Here is a 22,958-nt window from a genome sequence, read left to right on the forward strand (position 1 = left end):
TCTCTGACCACATTTTTTTCTGGTGGGTTTGAAGGTTTCCTCTCCAAAACGGCATCTTAAAGTTGATACAGTCTTGTCAGGCATTGTGTAATATTCGTCATCATCTAAGCCTTATCCCAACTAAGTTGGCTACTTGAATCCTGTTCCACCGTTCCACTCTAGTTTAGAATGTCATATTGTCCAGACTCATGATGCACATTTTGGCAAAAGTTTGATACCGGATGCCAACCCGACGCTACCCTCCTTTATCTGGGCTTGGAACTGGCTATGAGTGGACAAAACCCATGGATATGATGTAATAGACTATTACTTAGGTTGATTACCATCAAGCAATATCTAATACTGTTACATAGGCTCATTACAATCAAAGAGAATCTGATTACAATTAGGCATTGTCTAATATTGTGAGGTTAAAATCTGTCTCCAACAACCTGAAAGTCTGTTTGATGGTAAGACACAATATATTGTGAGTGGAACATTTGCTGCAAAGGTATAATCCTTACTCTTGTCCCCACACACTTCATTAGTATATGTGTTGAAAAGGTTGAAAATATCCATGAGAACAAAATTCCATAAATTGTTAAATGTTTTAACACTATTGTCTAATTGCGCTATAGGACAAAAGAAATGAAGGAAAAGTTGTGATGGTTGTACCTTTGTACTAGATGCTCCTGGCACAGTATATATTTTTTTGACTGCCAAGTCGACCCGTTTACATGATACTCTTCTCACCTGTGCCTCGTGGCCAGTCCCATGCATGCATGTTTTATCTTCTTTCTCAACTCTCATTGCTTGCAAATATTTTCTGCACACAACCGATGATAACTTCGGAAACAATTTTGAGTTTGGAAATAATTGTGGGCTCTCTTCATGCTATTCAGGGTCCTCAGTTATTCTGCACGTGAGCAATGTGCTTGATTATCCAAATGATTAACATAAAGTGTTGTAAATGAAACTTTTTGCTATCTTGATCAACATAATAGCCCATTTGTGCTACAACTGGATTAAAGTAATTATGAGATTGCACTTTCATTTGCTTATACTTTCTAATGCAAGTGCTTTAATTTTGGTCCATTGCCAATGATTGTGATGTATTCTACTCTTACAGAGGCGTGCTGTATTTGACTCATTGTGGAGGGGTACCAGGCCAGTACGTTTATGGGATCTTTATACATTTGGATGTTCTCCCAAGTTCAAGAACAGTGACCCAAAGACGCGGTTACTGAATGAGTACTGTCGGCTTCTTGGGAAAGACCCCTATGGTGTATCAAGTAGTAGCATTGAAGATGGATCATCTTCTATTTCCAACAAGTGGTGGAGAATAAGTCGGTTGAATTCAAACTATACTATGTGTCCGACCTATCCCTTCTCCTTCATTGTCCCTGAATGTATCAGGTTTGTTTTGGATACTATGTAATTTCTCACTCGGATGTGATAAGAGAATAGTTGGAACTTGTGAGGTTCCAATAACCATTTATCTCGTCAAATATTTATTGAAGATGTGCCCTGCCCTAACATGATACTTTTTTCCTGCTGATTTCAGCGATGAAGAAGTACTACAGGCTTCTTCCTTTCGTGCGAGGTGTCGGTTGCCTGTAATTTCATGGTGTCAGTCAGGTTTATGCTAAATAACACTATTTTGTTTGGCCTGATGTGTCTTATGCCTTTTCCCAATCATGATTGACCTAATGATATTTAGGAACTGTTTTAGTATTTCTAATCAACATAAAACACATGACATATTGTAGGCACTGGAGCTGTTCTTGCACGTTCATCCCAACCTTTAGTTGGTCTCATGATGAATTCAAGAAGGTAATCTAATTCAAGTGGTTAGGTGTCTGTAAGTCACACTAATTTTTGGATAATTGCTGTTGTTAACATGTAAGTGGTTAGATATTTGGATGAATCCACTATCCATTGATAGTGAAACATCATCATCATCTCGGCCTTAACACAACTAATTGGGCTTGGGCTACACGAATCCTGTTCTGCAATTCATAGCACCACATTTCTTCTCTTATTTTGGTTGGAATCTTGTGATGAATTTTTTGTGATCCTCTGCTTTAAATTGTTATACAGCAATGCTGATGAAAAGCTTGTCGCAGCCCTTTGCACTCAAAATGGTGGTGAGAGGGGACAACGAAGGTATGCCTTAATTCATATCATCAATTGTGTTTGTTTCCTTGCCTTCTGATTATTTATTTATTTTTTCTGGATATATCACACAGTGGCCATTGCCTACTCAGTTTGCCATGTAGCATATATATCATGCACAAGCTATATTCCAATGCTACTCAGCTTGCTATGTAATATGTAGATTATGCATCATCATCATCGAAGCCATATTGCAACTAAACGGGTTCTACTCTTATCTTTGGAATGTCATATTGATGTAGATTATGTGTATTTGTAAAAATTAAAAAAACTTATATATAGCATATGCAGAAGGTCTTGTGTTATTATTCTCTGCCACAGTTCAAGGCTTTGTAATGATTGAAGCAGCCATTTATTAGATAGACAAAATACCCTGATTTCACTAGCATTCTTACGGCCTCTAATGGAACTTGCTATCAAGCCTATCATGCACTTACAGTGAGAGTGGGTCCATGGTCTCTAACATCCAAGTATCTAGCACTTTTTTAAGTTCACCTTGTTGCTTATGTGTTTTACCATGTTGTTGCTCACTGGTAGTTTTGATGAAATAAACAAAACATTTGCGCTTAATTTCTTTACTTCAGAATTTGATTGTCTTAATTTTGATAATATGTATTCTTAATCTAACTTGTTGATTGTAATCAACGTACATCAATAGACTATTAGATAGTGCTTGATTGTAATCAACCTATGCGATAGTCTATTACATTGTACTTGAGGGGGTTTTATTCTCTCATCTGAGGTTGCCAGCCTGGACAAAGGAGGGTTGTGTCATGTTGGCGGCTGGCGTCAAACTTATGCCATAACATCCAACATGAATCCGATGAAAAGAATTCATGTAGCCGACCCCAATTAGTTGGGATAAGGCTTAGATGATGTTGATTTTTATTTATTTATTTATTATTATTATTATTATTTGAAGAATGGCTTCGATGATGATGTATTGGACCACCACTGGCTGATAGCATTGTGACAAATATTGCTGAGGTTTTGAAAATCTTGTGATGTTATCGCAGAATTTTGATTAAATGATATTATCGCATGAATATCACGAGATTTACAAAATCTCATAACTTTCTCAAATTTTCATGATTTATTGCGATTTTTATGGGAAAAATTATTTAGAAAAAATAACTCAATTTATTCTTTTTTATCATTTTTTTTTTCAAATTATTTAGTAATTTATTATAAATATTTTAATTTCACTGAGTTTTCCCAATAATATCGCGACTCTTCTGATTTATGGAATTTACACCAAAATCTGAAACTCTTTTGAGGAATTCCCTAGCTGAGAAATTTCCAAGAATGAGATTCGTCACCACGGCCAATAGAGTCTGTCAGTTTGTTGAAGAACTGCTCTCTAGATATGGAATTTACATCTACGTAACCAGATATCGATATGGGCGTTGAGTACGATGATCCTACAAATTTTGATATCTCAGGATATGATTTCTTCATGGATTTCATACTACTGTTTAGTATTTTCTTTTTATTTTTTTTCCTATTATAAGAGGAATATTTGTAATATCAACAGAAAGGTTAGGGTGGTTCAATCAATTTGATATCAGCGATATGTTCTCTCAATAATGGAGCCCATGATTTAGATGGTTCGGATTTTGTTACATATATTTAATGTTTATGGGGGCAATATTCGTGCTTATGAATAATCATACTCTGCTAGTGTGTATATATTTTTTAATCGATTGTGTATCAAATAATTTCTTTCTTTGAATGAGGTCGACTTTTAAATGGTGGTGAAATATCATAATAACCCTGTTAAAATGGATAATGACATGGCAACCCTTTCCCCATCTCCGCCCCCCCGCGGCAAAAAAAAAAATCCTTTAAAATTGTTCTTCCCCCCTTTTGTGTGAGAGATTCCATCTCATAACATGGGTAAGAGAGATCTCATTCTTCTTGTGATTGGAGGAATTTGTGGGGCCTAGTTTTGACGATAAGGATTTTAAGTGGGAATCTTTTTATTTTTTTGGTTTTCTTTTTTGATAGAGGAATCATGCAAACATTTTCAGGTATTTCCCACATTTTTCTTGTATGGAAGGTTTTTATTTTTTTAAAGAGAGAGAGAATGACAATTTTATTGGAAAAAACTCGTGTAGCAAGAAAATAATAACAAATTGGAAACGAAAACGACCTAAACGACTAGCTTTTCAACGACGTCTACTTTTACATATAAGTTCCAGTTAGATACAAGACAAACAATTTTCCTAATGATCTCCTCATCCACGTTCTCATTACGAAAACCCCATTGCCCAAAACACGACCATGAGAATCAACCTGCATATGACTTTTGCTTAGCCTGCCCCACCCTTGTGCCAAGCTGACATGAAATCTAAATGGACTAGAGCTCTTCTTTGAAGATTGTCGATTGTCAGAATCCTCTTTCAGCCCACTAACCGCACAAAAATCACCACCCAAGGAGGAGCACCATAAAACTAATGGTGAAATGGATGAGGCAGTTTGAAAGTGCTATGTAGGTTGCATGTTAATGTGTATAACGAGCGAATAGAGAACTTCCTTGACGGCTGAGCCGACCAAACCATGGAATCCCCTTCAAAAGGAGAACCATAACCATGGAATCCCCTTCAAAAGGAGAACCATAACCATGGAATCCCCTTCAAAAGGAGAACCATATCCTTGATGCGACCTAATAACTTGGCAAATTCAGAAATCTCAACACCCTGCATACCCCTACGACATGAAGGATGCAAGATACTCTGGTCATGAATAATAGAAAAGCAACCCGCTGCAGAAATAACACGATTGAGAGCCAGGTGAGCCACCTAGGAAAGAGATCTTGAAGGGCTCTATCACCACACCATATATCAGCCCAAATACTGATGCGATGCCCATTCCCAAGGGCAAATGAAATCCCTCTCTGAACTAAGTACTTTGTCCTCGCGTTCACCTTCTAAGTGGCAGAAGTCTGTAGACAGAAACCTCTTACAAACCGGCCGTCTTCCTCAACACCATATTTGCTTGCTATAAGCTCCCTCCATTGCCTGCCCGTCTCATTCTTGAATCTCTAGATCCACTTTCCTAGAAGAGTGAGATTCATATCTCCCAAAACCCTAAGACTGTACTTCCTTGATTTGCAGAGCTCTTCCCACTTGAGAAGGTGAAACTCTCTCATCTTTAGCTCCTTTCCAAAAAATAAAATAAAATAAAAAAAATCCCATCTCAACTTCTCAAGCCTATCTAGAACCAACTTGGGACACATGAAGAGAGATATGAAATAGACGGGCATATTGGAGAAGGCCGCCTTCAAAAGAGTCAAATGACTTCCCAAAGATAAATATCTACATTTTCAACTCGCCAACTTCCTCTTGATCCTTTTGATCACCTTATCCCATAGGTGCTTAGCCGATTTCTTGATACATAACAACCCTAAGTCAAGGGAAACACCCCTTTCTTGCAGTAGAAAATGCCGGTCAGACATTCCAAAGCTTCCTCACTGACATGGACGCTTTAAATTTCAGATTTTGCCGCATTAATCTTCAACCTCGGCACAACTTCAAAACAAACTATGATTTTATGAAGATTATCAACCGAAATCTCATTGGCATCACAAAATAGGAGCATGTCGTTCGCATATTGGAAGTGGCTAACATAAACCCCACTCGCTGAAGTCTCGAAACCATTGATGAAATCATTTTCCGCTCCTTTTTGTAACATCTTGTTAAAAGCCTTCCCAACTCCCACAAATAGATAAGGAGAAAGAGAATCTCCCTGCTTAAGGCCCTTAGTTGCTTTGAAAAAAACCTTTAGGCAAGTCATTGATTAAGATGGATGATGTAGACATAAGTGGTGCACCCTTTAGAGTGTACCAGAGGAGGCGTCGCCGACAAAGTGCCAGAGCGGAGGAGTTGATGTGGATGGACGCCGAGTCCATTAGACCCATTTTCTGACGCATTGCGAGTACAAGAGCGACATGACTGCACCCTGATCGTAGGCTTATGTGCGGATTTCACACCCTGTCGCGCGGGTGTTTTAGTTTTAGGCGTTTTTTTTGTTCTTTTCATTGCTTTCAAGGGCTTTAGTGCACTTTTTAGTTTTAGGTGTCTTTTTGTTATTTTTGTTATTTTCAGTGTTTTTAGTGCACTTTTTGTTTTTTTCCGTGGCTTATATATACACTGTGAGAAACCCTATTTTATTTAGCGAATGCATGAGAATTCGTATGTTTTCTTCCTCATTTACCAAAGAGATTAGGGTTTCAGGATTGGCCCTTGGGTGTTGAGGATTCTACCTCGGTTTTAGATTTTTCTTATTTCTAGATCTTCGAGGTGCAGGAAAATGGAAGAATCCGCCGTCTTCTTCTTTTTTTGATGCACTAGAATTCGTACTCTCTTTCATCTTGAACCCATCTGTTCTTCATTTCTTTCGTTCCTCTCTAGATATTCCTCTTTGGTTTGAATGGAAAAGAGGGATGGCTAGTCAGGAGAATCAGATCCAAACTTGATTGTTGACTAGTTTATGCTAGATCAGGGATATCCTGATATCCTTAGGTTCTCCCTTTTTACTGTTTACGTGATTTTATGTTAAGGGGCATGATCCTGATGAAATAATTTCATATATGTGTTGAGATTTTCTTAATCGACGTGATTGATAACAGTTAGTTGATTAATTTTATTATTTGAATCTCTTCAACTTGATTATACATGCATCTATGGTTAGGCCATCACATGTCCCCGCATCAATGGAGAAAGAAGTAGACTGCACGCAACACCTATTCTACACCCTCTACTTCAAACCACATCCCAATCTGTCAGGCATGTAGTCAAGAAACTCCCAGTCCACGTGGTCGTAAGCCTTCTCAATATCCAGCTTGCACACAACCCCACTCCCGCTTCTCTTTTCCTTATACCTGGAGTCGATACATTCGTGAGCAAGAAGAGCACTGTCTAATTTCTGTTTTCCAGCAACGAACAACCCCTGACTTTCTGAAATGATTTTTGGAAGGACTTCCTTGAACTTGGTGGCAAGAATCTTGGGTAAAATTTTGTAACGACCTCTTATTAAGCTAATAGGCTTGAAATCTTTGAGATGATCCACCCCCTCCTTTTTAGGAATGGGAGCTATAAAACCGGCCCCAAGCTCTTTAGCTGACTTCGATAAGAGAATTTTGATCTGTAATCCATCACATTTGATCTCACCAACTACCAAAGCTTATGATAAAATAGAATAGGAAAACTATTGGGCCCCAATGCCTTATCCCCACACATAGAACTTAAGCTGCTGTTAACCTCTTCTTTGGAAATTGATGCTTCTAAAATGGAGCATTTGCAGTGGATTGTTTGATGAAAAGTCTAAAATATCCAACTGCGACCTCCCCTTCTTTCCTAACATTAGCTTCTTATAGAAGTCAACCATAGCTTCACAAATCCGGCTCTTATTCGTAATCGTCGTACCTTCCACAACCAAGGAACAAATTTTATTATTTCTGGCCTGGGCACTAGCCATGCTATGGAGGAACCTAGCGTTTTTGTTGCCATGTTTGAGCCACACTACCCTCTATCACTGCCACCATTTGATTTCCTCTTCCTTGGTGCAGTTGGCTAAAATCGAGGAAAGTGCTGCCCTCTTATCTCTCTCTTTTGCCGTAAGGCCCCCTACCTCTTCTAAAAGGTTAAATCATGGATTTCTTCTGCCATTCTATGAAATTTCACCCCTCGAGCACTGAGAACTTCTTTCTTCAATAACTTTAGTTTACTGCTTAATCTGAAGCCAATGTAATCCTCGACCAAGAACGAAGACCACTATTCAATCACAAGCTGCTCAAAGCCATCTATTTCGAACCAAGAAGCCTTGAATCTGAAAGGTTTTGGACAAGGCATTCAAAATCGGTTACATAACGACTGTAATGGCGGTTATGTTACTATATAGGTTGTAACCGTTAAGCGTTAAAGTGCCAAAATGGCTGTTATAAAAAAAAATGAGCTGTAACAGCTTTCACAGAAAAATGAGCAATAAAGGATTCTTAATGGCCCTGTAACAGTCCAAAAACATTTTCTTCAAAAAGATAGAGAAAAAGGGCCATAACAGCTGTTATGGCCTGTATCATAATTGTAATAGCTATGGCCATTACAACCATCGTTACCGTTATGGAACACCTTGGTTTTGGGCCCCAATTTTCGTTAGGCACCTCCAACAAAATCAGGTAAAGATCAGAAATAGTCAGTGGCAAACCCTTCTGATTTACCAGGGGAAACTTATCAGTCCAACCACCTGACACTAGAAATCTATTTAGGCACGACCATGGTGATCAACCCAATCAACAAAATTCCTAATACTTGTCGTAAGCCGACCTCCCTTGGATTTTTCATGAGAAAACCTCACAATGTTAAGGTCACCCCTAACACACTATGGAGCCTCCCATCTCTGTCTAACACTATCCACTTTAGCCCAGAATTGATCTTTTAGTTGTAAGAACAGGGGCCGAAAACTGCAGTAAAGACCCATTAGAAACTAGTGGAGAAGTCGCAAAACAAAATAGATAAAGAGAGCACCAGAGAAAAAATCATCTCTCCTCCACAGGTCTGAACTCCAAGCCACTATAATACCCCCAGTAGCATCCATCACATCGACTACAACCCAATCTTTCTGCTTAGGTCCCCAAAAAGAGTCAACCATACCTCTGTAGTTTGTTGCAATTATATCGGCCTTATTTGTTGCAAACTTTCCTAATTGGCCCCCTCTTGAATTTACACCTCAAGTCTCAAACATTCCAAGACAAAGTTAGCATTAGGAACCTACTTTACTCGTTTTGATACTCTTATTGCCACTTGCTCTACCTGAAGAATTGTAGTTTGTGGAGCACTCGAGACTCGGAAGCTCCCTCCAGCCCCTTGGGGACCTCTTCGACTTCATCACTTGGAGATCCTGCTGGCATTGCACTCCTCTGGCTTGAACAACCTTGAAAAATTCGGAGATGTCCTCATCATGGACACCAAATGACATACCCACTAAGCCCCCCACCGTTTCCATGACATCTTTTACCCATTGGAATTGTTTCTCTGTGATTTTTTCCCCTCTTCCAGTGGCATTCGTTACGACTTGATCCTTAGATAAGGCTGTTACCAGTGTTCGAAGTATCGACATTGGTACAAGTTTCGCTTGTCGGGGACATGGAAACAATATTAATATTGATGAGGGCCGGAAAATGCAGGGAAACATTGGGGAATTGTGGGGAAAACGGTGGAATTTCTGGTGAAACTTTAGGAGATGCTAAAATACACATATTTGCATATTTAGGAATAAAAAATTGCAAAAATAATGTATATATAATAAGTTTCCATTTAATGTGGGCCTAAAAGCATGTGTTATAAGAAATCAATCCAACCATCCCATGTATCCATCCAACCTTCCACCCAGACATCCATTGCTATTTTAGAATATTGACAACATACGATATTTCACCGAGAAATCGTCAACAATTGGAAAGTAAGTGAAAGATTGTAGTCTTCATATCGCCCATGTTGCGATAGAGATAATGTCACGATATTATCGCTGACAATTTTAACATTGCATGCAACCATTTGTCCATAAAAAAATTAAAATGGATATTATTTTAATAAACAAATTTTTCGTGATATCGATTCATTTATGATATTATTGAAATAGTGCCGATACCCCAGCAATATAGGCGTCACTTGGAATATATATAGTCAAAAATATTAGCAATACATTAGTAATACAAGTGACACTTGGGTTGGAATTTACACAATCGAAAATATTGGTGATACATTGGCCACATTGATACATTGGTTATACTTTGTGATACATCGCTGATATTTGGAATTTTTGATACTATCGGTGTTATGGGTATCTCTACCTACCAGTGTTATCAATATTACTGAGCTAGAGATTTCAATAATATCGAGGATACTCTGAACAATGGTTGTTATGCTGTGACCCCTTCATCTTCTCTCTGCATAAAGGTGTGACCGCCAACACCTCTTCCATAAGGCCCTCTTTCGAGATCACAATATCTAGAACCATAGCTTGTCCCTCAGTTCCTTCAGCCCCCCGAAGATCGTCGGTCCTAATCTGTCCTATCCGAGTGGTTGGTATGGCCCACGGATTACTTGAGCGAAAGATCTCCTAGACTCTGTCCTATCCCCGCAGCACCATCAAGTTCCCTTGCAGCTCTTCCCTGACTAGAATTGAACTATCTTCAACTCCACAGGCAATTTAGACCTCTTTAGCTTCGGTGTGCGAAATCTCCTCTCGGTTTACCCCTTGCAAGGTAAGAGATGTTTCATCTTGACTGAGATTAAAAGGGGCTTTTCTGTCTCATGTGTCATTGTTAAGCACCTGTGCCGGGATTAGTAAATATTTCTCACATGCAGGAGACATAAACATAGTCATCACATTTGAGGCGTTTTCCGCACATCCAACAAATCTCGACCCTTCGTGATCAGAGGAGCCATCTTCGCCTTGCCTCGTGTCATCACCCGATGACTCCTCATCATCCAAGGCTTCAGCTATGTCAGACTCCCTTGAAAAGCGATTTGGCAAAATGTTCTCAATTTGACACGTGCCCGATCAAATTTCCGAACCATAGCCTCTCCCACTGACCCTGCATTACGAAGTAGGTTCGGAGCTCGAACCACGATCCTTTTTTAGGCTTGGGGAGCGAAAGATGGCCAACGGTACCATCAAGATACATCGCATATGACGTGTTACTTCTTTAGGGTTTCTCCCTTCACCTACCTTGAACTCTCGAATGGTAGCCTTGCACGACTCCCTTCCTGTAAATGGTATTCCATTGGAGTCAACAACGAACGATGCTCCCGCAGGAGCTCGATGGCCGCCATTGTAGGGCATCTTTGCTTCTCTCTCGTCTCTTCCAAACGTCCCCCCATTGTATCGAAGGAATCATTGATACTTTTCTTCGCACTTCATTTCCAATCTTTCATCACCCATAACTGCAGATACTGCCACCGGAACTCCCAATGCCTTCTTCCTTCCCACGCGAACCTTAACAACCCCCAGCTCTTCTCCACTCTTGGTCTACGGATCGATTTTGATAGCATCCCCCAAACAAGATCCAATCGCAACAAAAATCGTGGAATCGAAGTTCCAATGGAATTCCCAAAATTGTGAATCACGACTCTTTCAACATGAGAGGGGAGAAATCTTCCCATCTACGGATCAACCTAATTGGCCCATCGCAATGCTTTAACCCAGCAATCAACAGTTCATTTAGATCTTTCTCTAGGTGAAGGCTAATCCAAACCTCCAAATAGCCAATTGATTTTACATGTAGATTGCTGGATCTAGACCACCATGTTCGGCTAACCACATCCTAATCTGAGAGAGGGAAGTGTTTTCTTTTGTCTTTTCTATTAACAAGTATTTCATGTTATCTCTCGCCTGATTCATCACCACCGGATTGATCTGAACCATATGTATCCAATTATATGATTCCTAAGAGACCCATTTCGCCTCCTCGATCTAAGCGACCTTTGTTGCTTCTATATCCTTTTCTATCCCGTTCTCCATATCCTTTGTTAAAGCTTGCATACCCCTTTCCCCCGAAACTATATCTCTGTACTACTTGCTACTTTCCCCCCTTGAAGCTAGCCTCATACTTGTGCTTCTCACAAGTCCCTATAGTTACCCGTTTTGATCTCCTAGCTGGAGTACTTTCCACTGCCTTCTTGGGTTTATGCAACGCCTCTTTGTTCTTGAGCTTTTGCCTAAATCTAATCCTCTAGACCAAGACCAACAACTTCTTGCCGTCAAAGCTTTCACCAAGCAAGAGTTTGACCGCTCAAGGTAACTCCTTCGAGCTCATATGCACGAAGGCGAAACCACAGTATGCAACGGTGATTCGATTTTCGTGGAAAACTGCCTCTGTAACCACACCTGCCACTCGCCCTTTCGAAAATTCGAGAGAAAGTAATCGGAAGCCACCCCTTTGGGTAGCCCATAACATACAATGTCGGATATTCATCGAGCTTCCTCTTTCCTCTTGCATTCTTCTCTAGCGACGACTTTCTCATGCTCACCATTTTCTGAGCTTCCCCTCCCCCCTCTTTCGAGCCATCTTCCCCTCCATTTCCAGCCATTACTTCCGCACTGCTACCGCTCTTTTGTGCACCACCTGAAATTGCCTATTGAGATGTATCCCCCATTTTAAACATGCCGCCTTCACCCCCTTTCCCATGCCGCTCCTTCGTTCCAACACTCTTTTTAGCACTAATGATCCCAAACCGAGTTTTAAATTGGAAAAAAGGTTTTTAAAATAAGGGATTCTCAAAGTTGATAGCAGTAGAAAATATTCCGAAGATCAAGAAAAACGTTCTAGAACCCTAGCCTAGAATACTTGGAAGTTGAAGAGTTGGAGCAACTTACAATGGAAAGGTTAGTTTTCCGATTTCAAAGAAATTGTCTAGTATTGATTTGGCTTGTTCATCTCTGCTTTATGGATATTTCTGGACCAAAGTTGACCGACTCACCGAGTTAACTCGGGACTCACCCGAGCCAACCCGTTTTGAGACCGACGGAGTCAAAACTGTTGTAGGCTTGGTGGAGGCCAAATCGAACCACTTGGGCAAGTTCGCTTGAGTTTTTAGTTGACTCATTGACTCATCCAAGTGAAAATAACCATAGTAAATAAGTTTTATACAGACTATTAATCAAAATACGTGGAGTAATTGTATGCTTATCCTTGGGTTTTGTAGGTAGTGTAAAATATGGGTACAATACGGTCATGGTGTGCCGTAAAGGCCGTTACGGGGCCGTAAAGGCTGTTACGTAAATGTAACGTTGGCAACTGTTACACGTTACGGGGTCGTAACAGCTGTAACAGCCGTTATGGAAAAAATGACCTGTAATTGCCGTTAAAGGCACGTTACATTCCCTATAAAGGAGATAATAGCCCCGTAATGGTCTATTATGAGACATATATAGGTTTTTCATACTTTTTAATCAACATTATGTGGCAGATACATGTTTTTCAGGGGGTTTTTCTATAAATAAAAAATAAAAAAGAGAAACTGTAACGGCCGTTATGGGGCCGTTACAACCGTTATGCCCCGTATCATAAAGGTAATGGTGGTGGCCATTACGGCCACCGTTACTGTTATGGAACACCTTGGATACGACAGATTTAAAAAAAAAAAAAAACCTAGTAGCCTCCCTTCTCCCCCTCTCCTACTCTCTCCTCTCTCCTTCTCCTTTGTTGTAGTATGAAGATTCAAGGACCTCCATTGACTTTAGGCTGCAAAGAACAAAAGGAAAACAGAGTTGTACTCCTAACAGAAAAGGGGGAGTTGTATTATACTCTGAAGAGTATGATGAGATACACTAGTCCTTTGAATTTGTACATGTGGCATATATTAACTCAAATTAAGCTGACTAAATTGTGAAACCTTGAGTATCAAAGTCTCATACCTATATTCATATTGTTTTAACAAATCCTAAACCTTTGATTCATGGACACTTATTTGTTGAATTAGGACCATTGGATAGTTTCATTTTTAACCATTCAATTAACGTCCGCCAATACAAGAGTTAGATGAATTGTACAAATAATTAAGATTTTTTTTTTTTTTTTTTTGAAAAAAATATTTATCCATAAATTTTATAATTATAAAGTTATTTGATTAGATAAAAAATCGTGGATCGCTCGTGTCATCACATTAACACACCCGAGTCAAGATTTGTGGGTGGACCGAGTTGAGCTTGAGTCCTGAGTTTGCCAACCGTGATCTGGTATTTTTGGAACCTCTTGCTGATTTGTTGATGGTGAATCCTTCCATGAAAACTGATTTGCGATTGAAATCATTTCATTTGTTGTTTGCTCCAGTTGTCATTTGGCAATCATTCATTCTTGGAGATTCGTTTCTTTTTTCCCCTGAAGTTATTTTGCTACTCTTATATTTTGTGCAAGCTAGTGACTTGACATTTATTCGTTGGTTTGTTATATTTGCTTTTGGTGGCTGTAAGAAGATATGTTTGGGTTTCAATTTATGTCGATTTGAACGACTACTTAAATTACTTTTGCTATATCTTGGAAAAGCCTTGAAATAAATTACCTTAAGAATTCAAGTATGTAGATCACCACTATTAAGTTCTTACAAAATAATTTCCTCAATGGTTAAGGGTTATTAAGATGTTCATAGGCGGCAAGCAAACTTTAGTTTCCATCCAAAGATGACCTTAAATACTGTGATTGGCAGAGTAATAAGCAATTACTCCTAAACTAGAGAGTTCTAGACAATGTATTCCATAACGGTAATAGTAACAACCACCACCAGTGCCGTTATGAAATAGGCCATAATGGCCATTACGTTTTTTTTTTTTCCTTTTTCTTTTTAGAAAAACCTGCTCCGGCTCCATAACGGACCGTTATGGGACTATGACAGGACTGATACAGTGTTATGGGACTGTTATGGGTCAAATTTTTTTGTAATGGTCATTATGACCTTGTAATGTGTGACAGTTACCACTGTAACTGTTACATAATGGTCATTACAACTTTTCTGTAATTGTTTTGGGATACCTTCAGGGTGTCCCAAAACGGTTACGTACGGTCGATACGTAACAGTAACGGTGGTACCCGTTACGCGATACGGGGCCGTATCGGCCGAGTCTCGTTTTTTTACACGTAACGGCCGTTACTGACTCGTAACGGCTGTTACGGGCCTTGGAAAAAAAAAAGAATAAAAAGAAAAAAATCTTACCTTTTTCCTTTCTTTTTCTCTTCTTCTTCCTCTCTACGGCCCTGCTGCGGCTGCGGCCCTGCTGTGACTGCGGCTGCGGCCTCCACCTCCTCCTCCTCCTTCTTCTCTCCCTCTCCCTCTCCCTCTCTCTCTCTCTCTCTCTCTCTCTCTCTCTCTCTCTGTTCTTTCCCTCTTTCCCTCTTTTTTCTTCTCTTCTTTCCCTCTTTTTTCTTTTCGGTTTCCCTCCTTTTTTTTTTTTTTTTTGCAGGCGTAAGCTGCTGTAGGTACGTGTCACGCTGAGACGAGCGCTGACACTCCTCGAGCTCCGAGTTGTACGAACGGTTCAAAGGAGATCAAAATTTTATGGGCTCCATAGTGATGTATTTATTATATCTACACCGTTCATCTATTTTTAAATATTATTTTAGAGCATTACCTAAAAAATAAATCGTATCCAAAGATTGTCTGGACCACACCAAAAATAGCAGCGGAGATGATGATTTTCACCTATAAACAATTCGTAGGCCCACCGTAACATTTATTTTCCATCCAATCTGTTCATAAGGTCAATAAGACCTGAATGAAGAGGAAAAACAAATTTCATATTGATCTAAAAGTTCTGTGATCCTGAAAAAGTTTTCAATGGTAGACGTTCAATCCCCCACTGTTTTTTGCAGTGTCATCCACTTGATAATTAGATCTGTATTATTTTTCGTGTCAAGCCTTAAGACGATCTCGTCAAATGAATGGACGGTTTAGATATAACACATTCATCATGGGTGGGGCCCAAAAAACTTTGACATGTGTGCTACACTTCACAATCCGAGTCCCGCCTAATTTGGGGCCTTAAAAAATTGTACGAAAGACATATTAACTTAAAATTTACCAATTAAATTATAAACTGCAATTGCTAACTCACAATGCCAAAATCAAATTATTTGAATAGTTTTAATTGTTATTTGGTGTACTCTTATTTTTTAAAATTGGGCCTTTTGATTTTTTTCATGATTCACTATCCAATAAATGTCCACTAATACATAAGTGGGATAATGACAATAAATTGCATGAATTTGAGGCTAATTTGGGGCATAGATTGGTCCTCTAAGTCAGCCCGAAATTGGCAACACCATCTACCTGAATTTAATTTCATTTTTTTAAAGAACTACTGGGAGAAAGATATTAAATTGTTAAGTATATAAATTAGATATTTAGAAAATTAAATATATACATTTTGTAGTCAAATTCAGGTTACCTGGTTCAAAAATTAATCCGACAGTCCGATACAGCTTCTCACCAAAGAGTGGACCGTTACACCACCATAAACATGTTTCAATTTATAAATGAATGCATATTTGGAATGCTTAGAATATTCCGAATTTAATACATATTTTTTTAAATATTTTTTTGGCAAATTTTTTTTTTTTTACACCGTTACGGGCCGTTATGCCCCCGTATCGCCGTTACGACCCCGTATCCGTATCGGTTTTGGAGGTCACCGTTACGCCAATCGATACCGATACGGGACACCTTGGATACCTTGGTTCTAGACCACCGCCCTCAACGCATCACTTCACTTCTTGGAATCCTTCTAAAAGAGACCATAGAAAATTTGTTGCTAGCCTCAAGGCACCAAATTATGACCTAAGGTCCAATGTTCGAAATATCAGTATCGTGCTACGTGTTGCATCATTGGGATACAGATACGTATCGGTCATCGCACGGGATATATTGTTTGTATCGGGTAATTTATCATACTTTTTGGGAAACATGGGGAATCAATGGGAAAATGGTTGAATTTTTCAATGAAACTTTAGGGATTGGTAAAAAAGACATTAATACACACTTTTAAATTATAACATCTCAAAAAAGAAGTGCACATAATAGGTTTCCTTTCTATAAGGTCCTAAGCTATGTGTTGTCTGACTGAATTAATGTAACTATATTCAAATTGAATGCATAACATTTAAGTGTATGTGGTGATCATTTCATCAAACACTCCTAAATACTTCGAAATTAGTCCCAATTGACAGCTGGTTGAAGAGAAATTTATAAAAAAATTTAATATTTTAATAAAATTTTATTAATTTTTAATTAAAAATGAAATTTTTTTTTTCAAAAATTGACAAAGACTTAACAAATCAGTGGATCAACCTTCATACGTGCTTGATTTCATGTTTTGAGTCCAACATTGCAAGCAATTTGGGAGAAATTGGGGAAATTTTGAATTTTCTCCAAATTTCCGCAACTCAGATCACCTACACTCAAATTTCAAAACTAGAATGTATGTGATGATCATTTCATCAAATACTCATAAGTATTTTGAAATTAGTCTCAATTGACAGTTGGTTGAAGGAAAATTAAAAAAAAAAAACAAACCAAAACATGGAGAACACGACAAACCAATGGATATCTAAATCAAGCTCCAAGTCCATGATTTTTCATGCAAAACAACCAATGGATTTGTAACCATTTGACATTGATTTAATGTAATTTCAATAAAAGAAAATAAAAGGGATTGGAAATTGAAAATGCTCACAAGATTGAACATGTGGGATATATCGGCACTACTTGTGCGTTTCGTATCGCACAGGGGATACAAGATACATTGTAGGATATATTGACAAATATTGTCAATATTTAAAACATTGCTATGGTCTGTTTATGGCCCTTGATAGAGTGGAATGGCAGAAAAGGGTTCATGAAGCCGACCCCAGTTAGTTGGTATAAGGCTTAGATGATGATGATGAGCCGTTGGGTATCAAATTCTTTAATCGTTTTCAAATCCTGCTATGAACATTTTACTAAGAATCTCCATCATTGACTTGAACAGTGAATCTCCTCCAACAGTTGTTTGAAGGTCGGAGACCAAACAATGCCGCAGGGGGATTGCTGGAAACAATACTGAACAAGACCTTCCTGATTCAAGGCAAATTGAGATAGCGATTGGAATCGCATGCTCAGTGGAGTCTCTGAACACCATTGGTCCTTCCAAAATCTCACTTCAGCCTAGTGTTTGTAGTTTTGGGTTCGTTACAACTATCGTTGGCTGGGGATGTGGAAACATGTATGATATCGTGATAATCTCGCTAGTACTCGGAAATGTATCACTGACTAAGGGAAACATTGGGGAAACAAGTGATAAATGGTGGATTTTTCTAGTGAAACTTCAGGAGATGCTAAAATATACATATTTAAGAATAAAAAAATTACAAAAGGATGCACACATAATAAGTTTCTATTTAATGGGGGCCTAAAAGCATGTGCTGTCATTGGAAATTAGTGTAATAGTAACCATAATGAGTTTATATAATTAGGGGTGTACATCGAGTCCACTAGCTGACCTTAGCTCGAACTCGGCTCAGCTCGGTCCTTGAGCTTGACTAGCCAGCTCGGCTCGGTCAGCAGCTCGGGCCAGTTCAAGCCAAGATCGAGCCGAGTTCGCCATTGCAGCACTTTCACAAACACCTGGACAACACCTTCAAAATCTCACAGCATTTGAATAGCAACAATGGATTTACAGGTATTTTATCAAACACCTTCTAAGCAATATAAAAATTAAGAAAAAAAATATCAAAGTAACCGAGTCATTGAACGGGTTCGATCTGACTTCGATTCGAGCTGGGTTCAATCCGAGTCAAGTTGAGCTGGGGCCAGCTTGAACTCGGCTCGAACTCATTTTCGAGCTCAAAAATATTAGCTCGACTCGGCTCGAACTCAGCTTCGAACCGAGTTGAATCGAGCTTTTTCGAGTCGAGTTGAGCGAGCTAACCGAGCTAGCTCGGTTCGTGTATACCTCTATATATAATACAAATGCAAGTAACAAAAAATAATTAAGACATGTAAAAAAGTAAAAGAACTGAAAAAAAAAATCCTAATCTAGCCATTCCTCACACCCACATGGAGTTATGAGGTGGCTCGTAGTCCTCAGTTCCATCCTTACTCGGTTTGCCTTGATATTACTAGTCAACTTGTCGATAGTATTGTGCCTAGGTCATCGATTGCTCGTACCGATAGATTTACTCTTCGCATGTCTGATAGTCATCCTCCCCAAATTGTATGAGTATGCCCAGATGCGAGTACTGTGTGATGAACATCAAAGGTGGTTGAGTAGGGTCTTGAGCGAATTGACCGACTCCAACCTTGACTCCACCAATAGATACAACTCGTTGATCATAAACATGGACAATAAATAATAAAACATCATAACAAAATAGGAATATAAGAAAAAAAAAAGAAGGTTTAAAGATTTTTCATTAAACAAACTTAAAAAAAATATTTATGATAAATTTTTTTGAACAATCAAGTGATGAACATCAATCGATAGATAAGCCCCTCATCCTTGGACCCCTCTTGGTTTCTCACGTAAATCCTTGAGAATCATTCCTAAACATGGTTTTGTAGTGAAACTCACGATCGAATTAAAGAAAAAAATCATGAGCTTCTATCCACAAGAAATGATTTAGAGGTTCTGACACCTCCCCCCCCCCCCCCATTTGATTTAGCACCACTGTAGGGAGGGGGGAATACTTAATATGCATGAAGTAACTTCACATCCGACAATGACTTTCAGATCATCCTATTATGCACATGCCACACCATCGCATCCCTATCACCCAAGGAAGGGTCACATCAATGCAATTAATTCGATAACAAAATTATCCACTTCCTCATCGGGGGACTTAGGGGCCATCATAGTGACCGCTTTCCACAGTTTTGATGCCTTATCTAGGGAAGATTCCCCACTCCAACCCTCTTCCTCTACCCCATACTAGCAATTACCTCTCCACATTCTCCTTTCTTTTGTGCCAAAGCTCCATAGCCATTTACTTAGCAATGCTAGGTTCATGGCGCCCAACGCCTTTATACCCGCTCCCCCTTCGTCAATAGGCTTGCATAGATTGTCTCACTTTAGAAGATGAAATTTCTGCTTTTCCTTTACCCCATGTCCAAAAAAAATAAAATCTTGTGTTAGCCTCTCCAATTGATCTTGAACTGATTGCAAACACCTGAAGAGAAAAATGAAGTACAAAGGCATATTTGAAAAGACAGCTTTGCGTCAACCAACTTTGATTAGTGGCGACAATTTTTGCGATAATTTTATAGTAACTTCCTACCAGTATCCCTTCTAACGAGTTATACTTAGTTTAATTTCATTAGAAGCTCTTTTCAGAATCCAGGGCTGGTGGTGATTAGTGATGTTATTTCTATGAGAAGGATTAGGTTGTTTTCTTGCATTTTGGCCCCCCTTAGGTATCAAGGACTCTTTAGAAGTAGGTATCAAGGACTCTTTAGAAGTGGAAGCTAGAACCCTATTGCAAGGTATCTTTATTCTTGAAGACCATTCTTGGGAAAGGATGAGTATGAAAGGAGACTTTTCCTGTATCTTATCTTGGGACTTCAATTTGGGGAAGGAACTGTGGAGGCCATCCTTTTCTTATGGGTTATCATTGAAGTTTGAGATGCAAATTTGGTGCTAAATGTTATTTTTGTTTAGCTTCTAAACAAGCTAGTGCTCTTTGGTAAGTGAGATATAATTTTAATTGGGGTTAATTCTTGCACCCAGTTTATATGTTGTGGTGATCAACCTCTTTCCATAGCTTATCCTTGTTTGTAGATATGGTTCTTGAAAGAGATGCGATGATCTCTCAATGCATTATCTCTAAGGGTATCATGTGGTGTGGTCTTCAATCTTCCGAAGAGATTTTGGTGATAATGAACTTATTAAATTTGTTAGCCTGATGGAGCAGCTTTGCATCTGATGCGAAAGGTGTTTGACAAATGGCTGTGGAAGGTAGAAAGCTTGGGGAAATTCAAGAATAAGATGTTCTGTCATTCTCTTCATGGTGATTCAATGGCAACAGGGTTGAGCTGACCACTCTTATTTTGGAAGTGTATGGACCGGTGTTTTGGCTTTTAGGTGGTTGGTGGTGAGGGATCAGGTGCTTATAGTTGAACATTTTTGGAACTAACAAATGATCATTCCAATGTGTGTTATGTATGTGCCTGAGGGATGCGGAAACGATGGATTATTTGTTTCGGAATTGCAGCTTTTTGTGCTCAGTCTGGTGGAAATTCTTTAATCTCTTTAGGTTTAGTAGGTTATGCTTTGGTCAGATAGGGATTTTCAGATGCAACATGGGGTATGCGAAGGTTCAAAGTGGAAGGCTTTGTGGGGGCTTTTCTAGGAGAAATTGATTACCTAGGTCGAGGTTTTCTTGAAAGCTTGGTGGCAGGTGGCCAATTGGGCAAAATGTTACTCATCTTTTTTAGGGCTTTTGTGGGTTCTTGGGGAGAAGGGCCTTTGTTGTATCTATTGAGTGGATGATTGCTTGCCACTTGCTTCGTGGGGGCTCCTGTTGTTTTTCAATTTAGCCAACTTTGGAAGAGAATTAGCCTCTCTCTCTCTCTCTCTTTCTCTCTCCCTCCCCCTCCCCCCGCGTTTTTTTTTTTTCCTAGGGGCAATATCTTCACTACAGTTATTTGGTCTTTATGACAAGATAGGAACGGTCGATGTTTTAGGAATCGGAAGAGAGATGTGGTGGAGGTGTTTAAGAAGGCTAAATCTTAAGTTATAGAATGGGTTGTTGCTTCCAAGACCTTGTCACAGTTTCGAGCCAATTGGCTAGATTTGTAATTTTATGTTTTTCTGGTTTTTGTAAAATAAATTCATCAATTAAAAAAAAAAAAACCTGCACCGTAGGTAATTTTTCTCTCTTACTCTTTATAAATATCATTATTCATATTAAAAAGAAAAGGAAAGATTGAGTTAATGTGCAATTTGCTCTAATTGAATTTGTCAACTTGGGCTTGTATTGTAAAACAACTGAATGAGTCAATTGAAAAGACCTGGAACTTCTGGTGAATGAAATCATGATGTCTCATATAGCAGTTTTATGAATTGATGGTTGCCTTGGAACTTAGGAGAGATCTCTTGAACTTGGTCTTGATAACTTACAACTATCCGTGGGTAGCATTGAAATGAGTTCTGGCTACTATTTGTTCCTTTGGTTAATTTTTCCATCGGCTTCTGTGGACTTTGAATCCAAGTTGGAATTACACTTTTAAGTCAAATTATGACCTTCCAGGGTTTGGGATTGGCTGGCTAGACACTAGTAATGGTTTTACTTCTATCAAGGTGTGAGGGACCAGCCCTTTCTCAAGCTAGTTGCTTTCATTTGTGCTAGTTGTAACCAATGTTCACATTGTCGACGAAATGTCGATAATGTCGCCGATAATATCGGTGTCGCTAGACTAGCGACACCGAAACCCCCAATTTTTGTTTCTCGTTGGATTATCGGCGAAATATCGGCGATATCGTCGATAATTTTGGATTTTTTGCGACAAAATAGGTAAAAAGCGAAAAAAATCGAAAAAAATGCCTTTGATTTTGGTAATACCTGGTTGATAGTTGATCGGAATTCGGAAGAAAAGAATCTCGTGGGCAGCAATCGACAGCTCTTGTTTTCGACAGAGGTAAAGAAATCTGAAATTTTCTCTTTTCTTTGTTTGATTGGAAGATTGATGTCACAAATACATGATTTCGGCGAAAAATCAGAGATTTTGGGAGATTGAGATAGGATTTTGAAACCCTCAATCGAAAATCCCCCCTCTTCGCAGACGAAATCCCCTCTTTTTTTTTTTTTTCCTTTTATGCTTCAGAACTTCTAAAGCAGACCGGGTGCATGGTGCGCTTCAGCGTACTGAGTAAACTCTCTGGGCCCACCGTGAGTGTCTGTGATTTATCCACGCTGTCCATTCATTTTTCAAGTTCATTTTAGGGGCAAATCCCAAAATTAAAGCATATCCACAGCTCTAGTGGACCACACCACTAGAAACAATGAGAATAATGATTTTCACCGTTGAAACCTTCCTAGGCCCACAGTGATGTTTATTTGTCATCAAACCTTTTTGTAAATATAAAAAGGCATGGATGAAGGGTTAAAATAAATATCAGCTTGATTCAAAATTTCTGTGGCCACCAAGAAGTTTTTAATGCTATGCGTTCAATTCACACAGTTTCTTGTGTGTGGTCCATTGAAGATTTGAATCTGGTTCATTTTTTGGATCACGCACTAAAATAAGCTGTCATATATGATGGATGGTGCAAATGTAAGG

At 39.0% G+C, this 22,958-nt stretch overlaps 1 protein-coding gene across 7 annotated transcripts in view; it reads left to right on the top strand.

Moving 5' to 3' along the window:
- LOC131235711 (phosphatidylinositol-3-phosphatase myotubularin-1) overlaps nucleotides 1-22,958 on the top strand; it is a 124,651-nt gene that overhangs the window by 42,650 nt on the left and 59,043 nt on the right. For all 7 annotated transcript variants that reach the window (XM_058233024.1, XM_058233023.1, XM_058233020.1 and 4 more), the window contains 4 exons: nucleotides 1,109-1,395; nucleotides 1,544-1,617; nucleotides 1,749-1,812; nucleotides 2,080-2,145. In XM_058233024.1, the coding sequence (XP_058089007.1) occupies nucleotides 1,109-1,395; nucleotides 1,544-1,617; nucleotides 1,749-1,812; nucleotides 2,080-2,145 (491 nt within the window). The remainder of the gene's footprint in view (nucleotides 1-1,108; nucleotides 1,396-1,543; nucleotides 1,618-1,748; nucleotides 1,813-2,079; nucleotides 2,146-22,958) is intronic.

The sequence above is a fragment of the Magnolia sinica genome, chromosome 19 (assembly GCF_029962835.1).
Source record: "Magnolia sinica isolate HGM2019 chromosome 19, MsV1, whole genome shotgun sequence".
Lineage (NCBI taxonomy): Eukaryota > Viridiplantae > Streptophyta > Magnoliopsida > Magnoliales > Magnoliaceae > Magnolia > Magnolia sinica.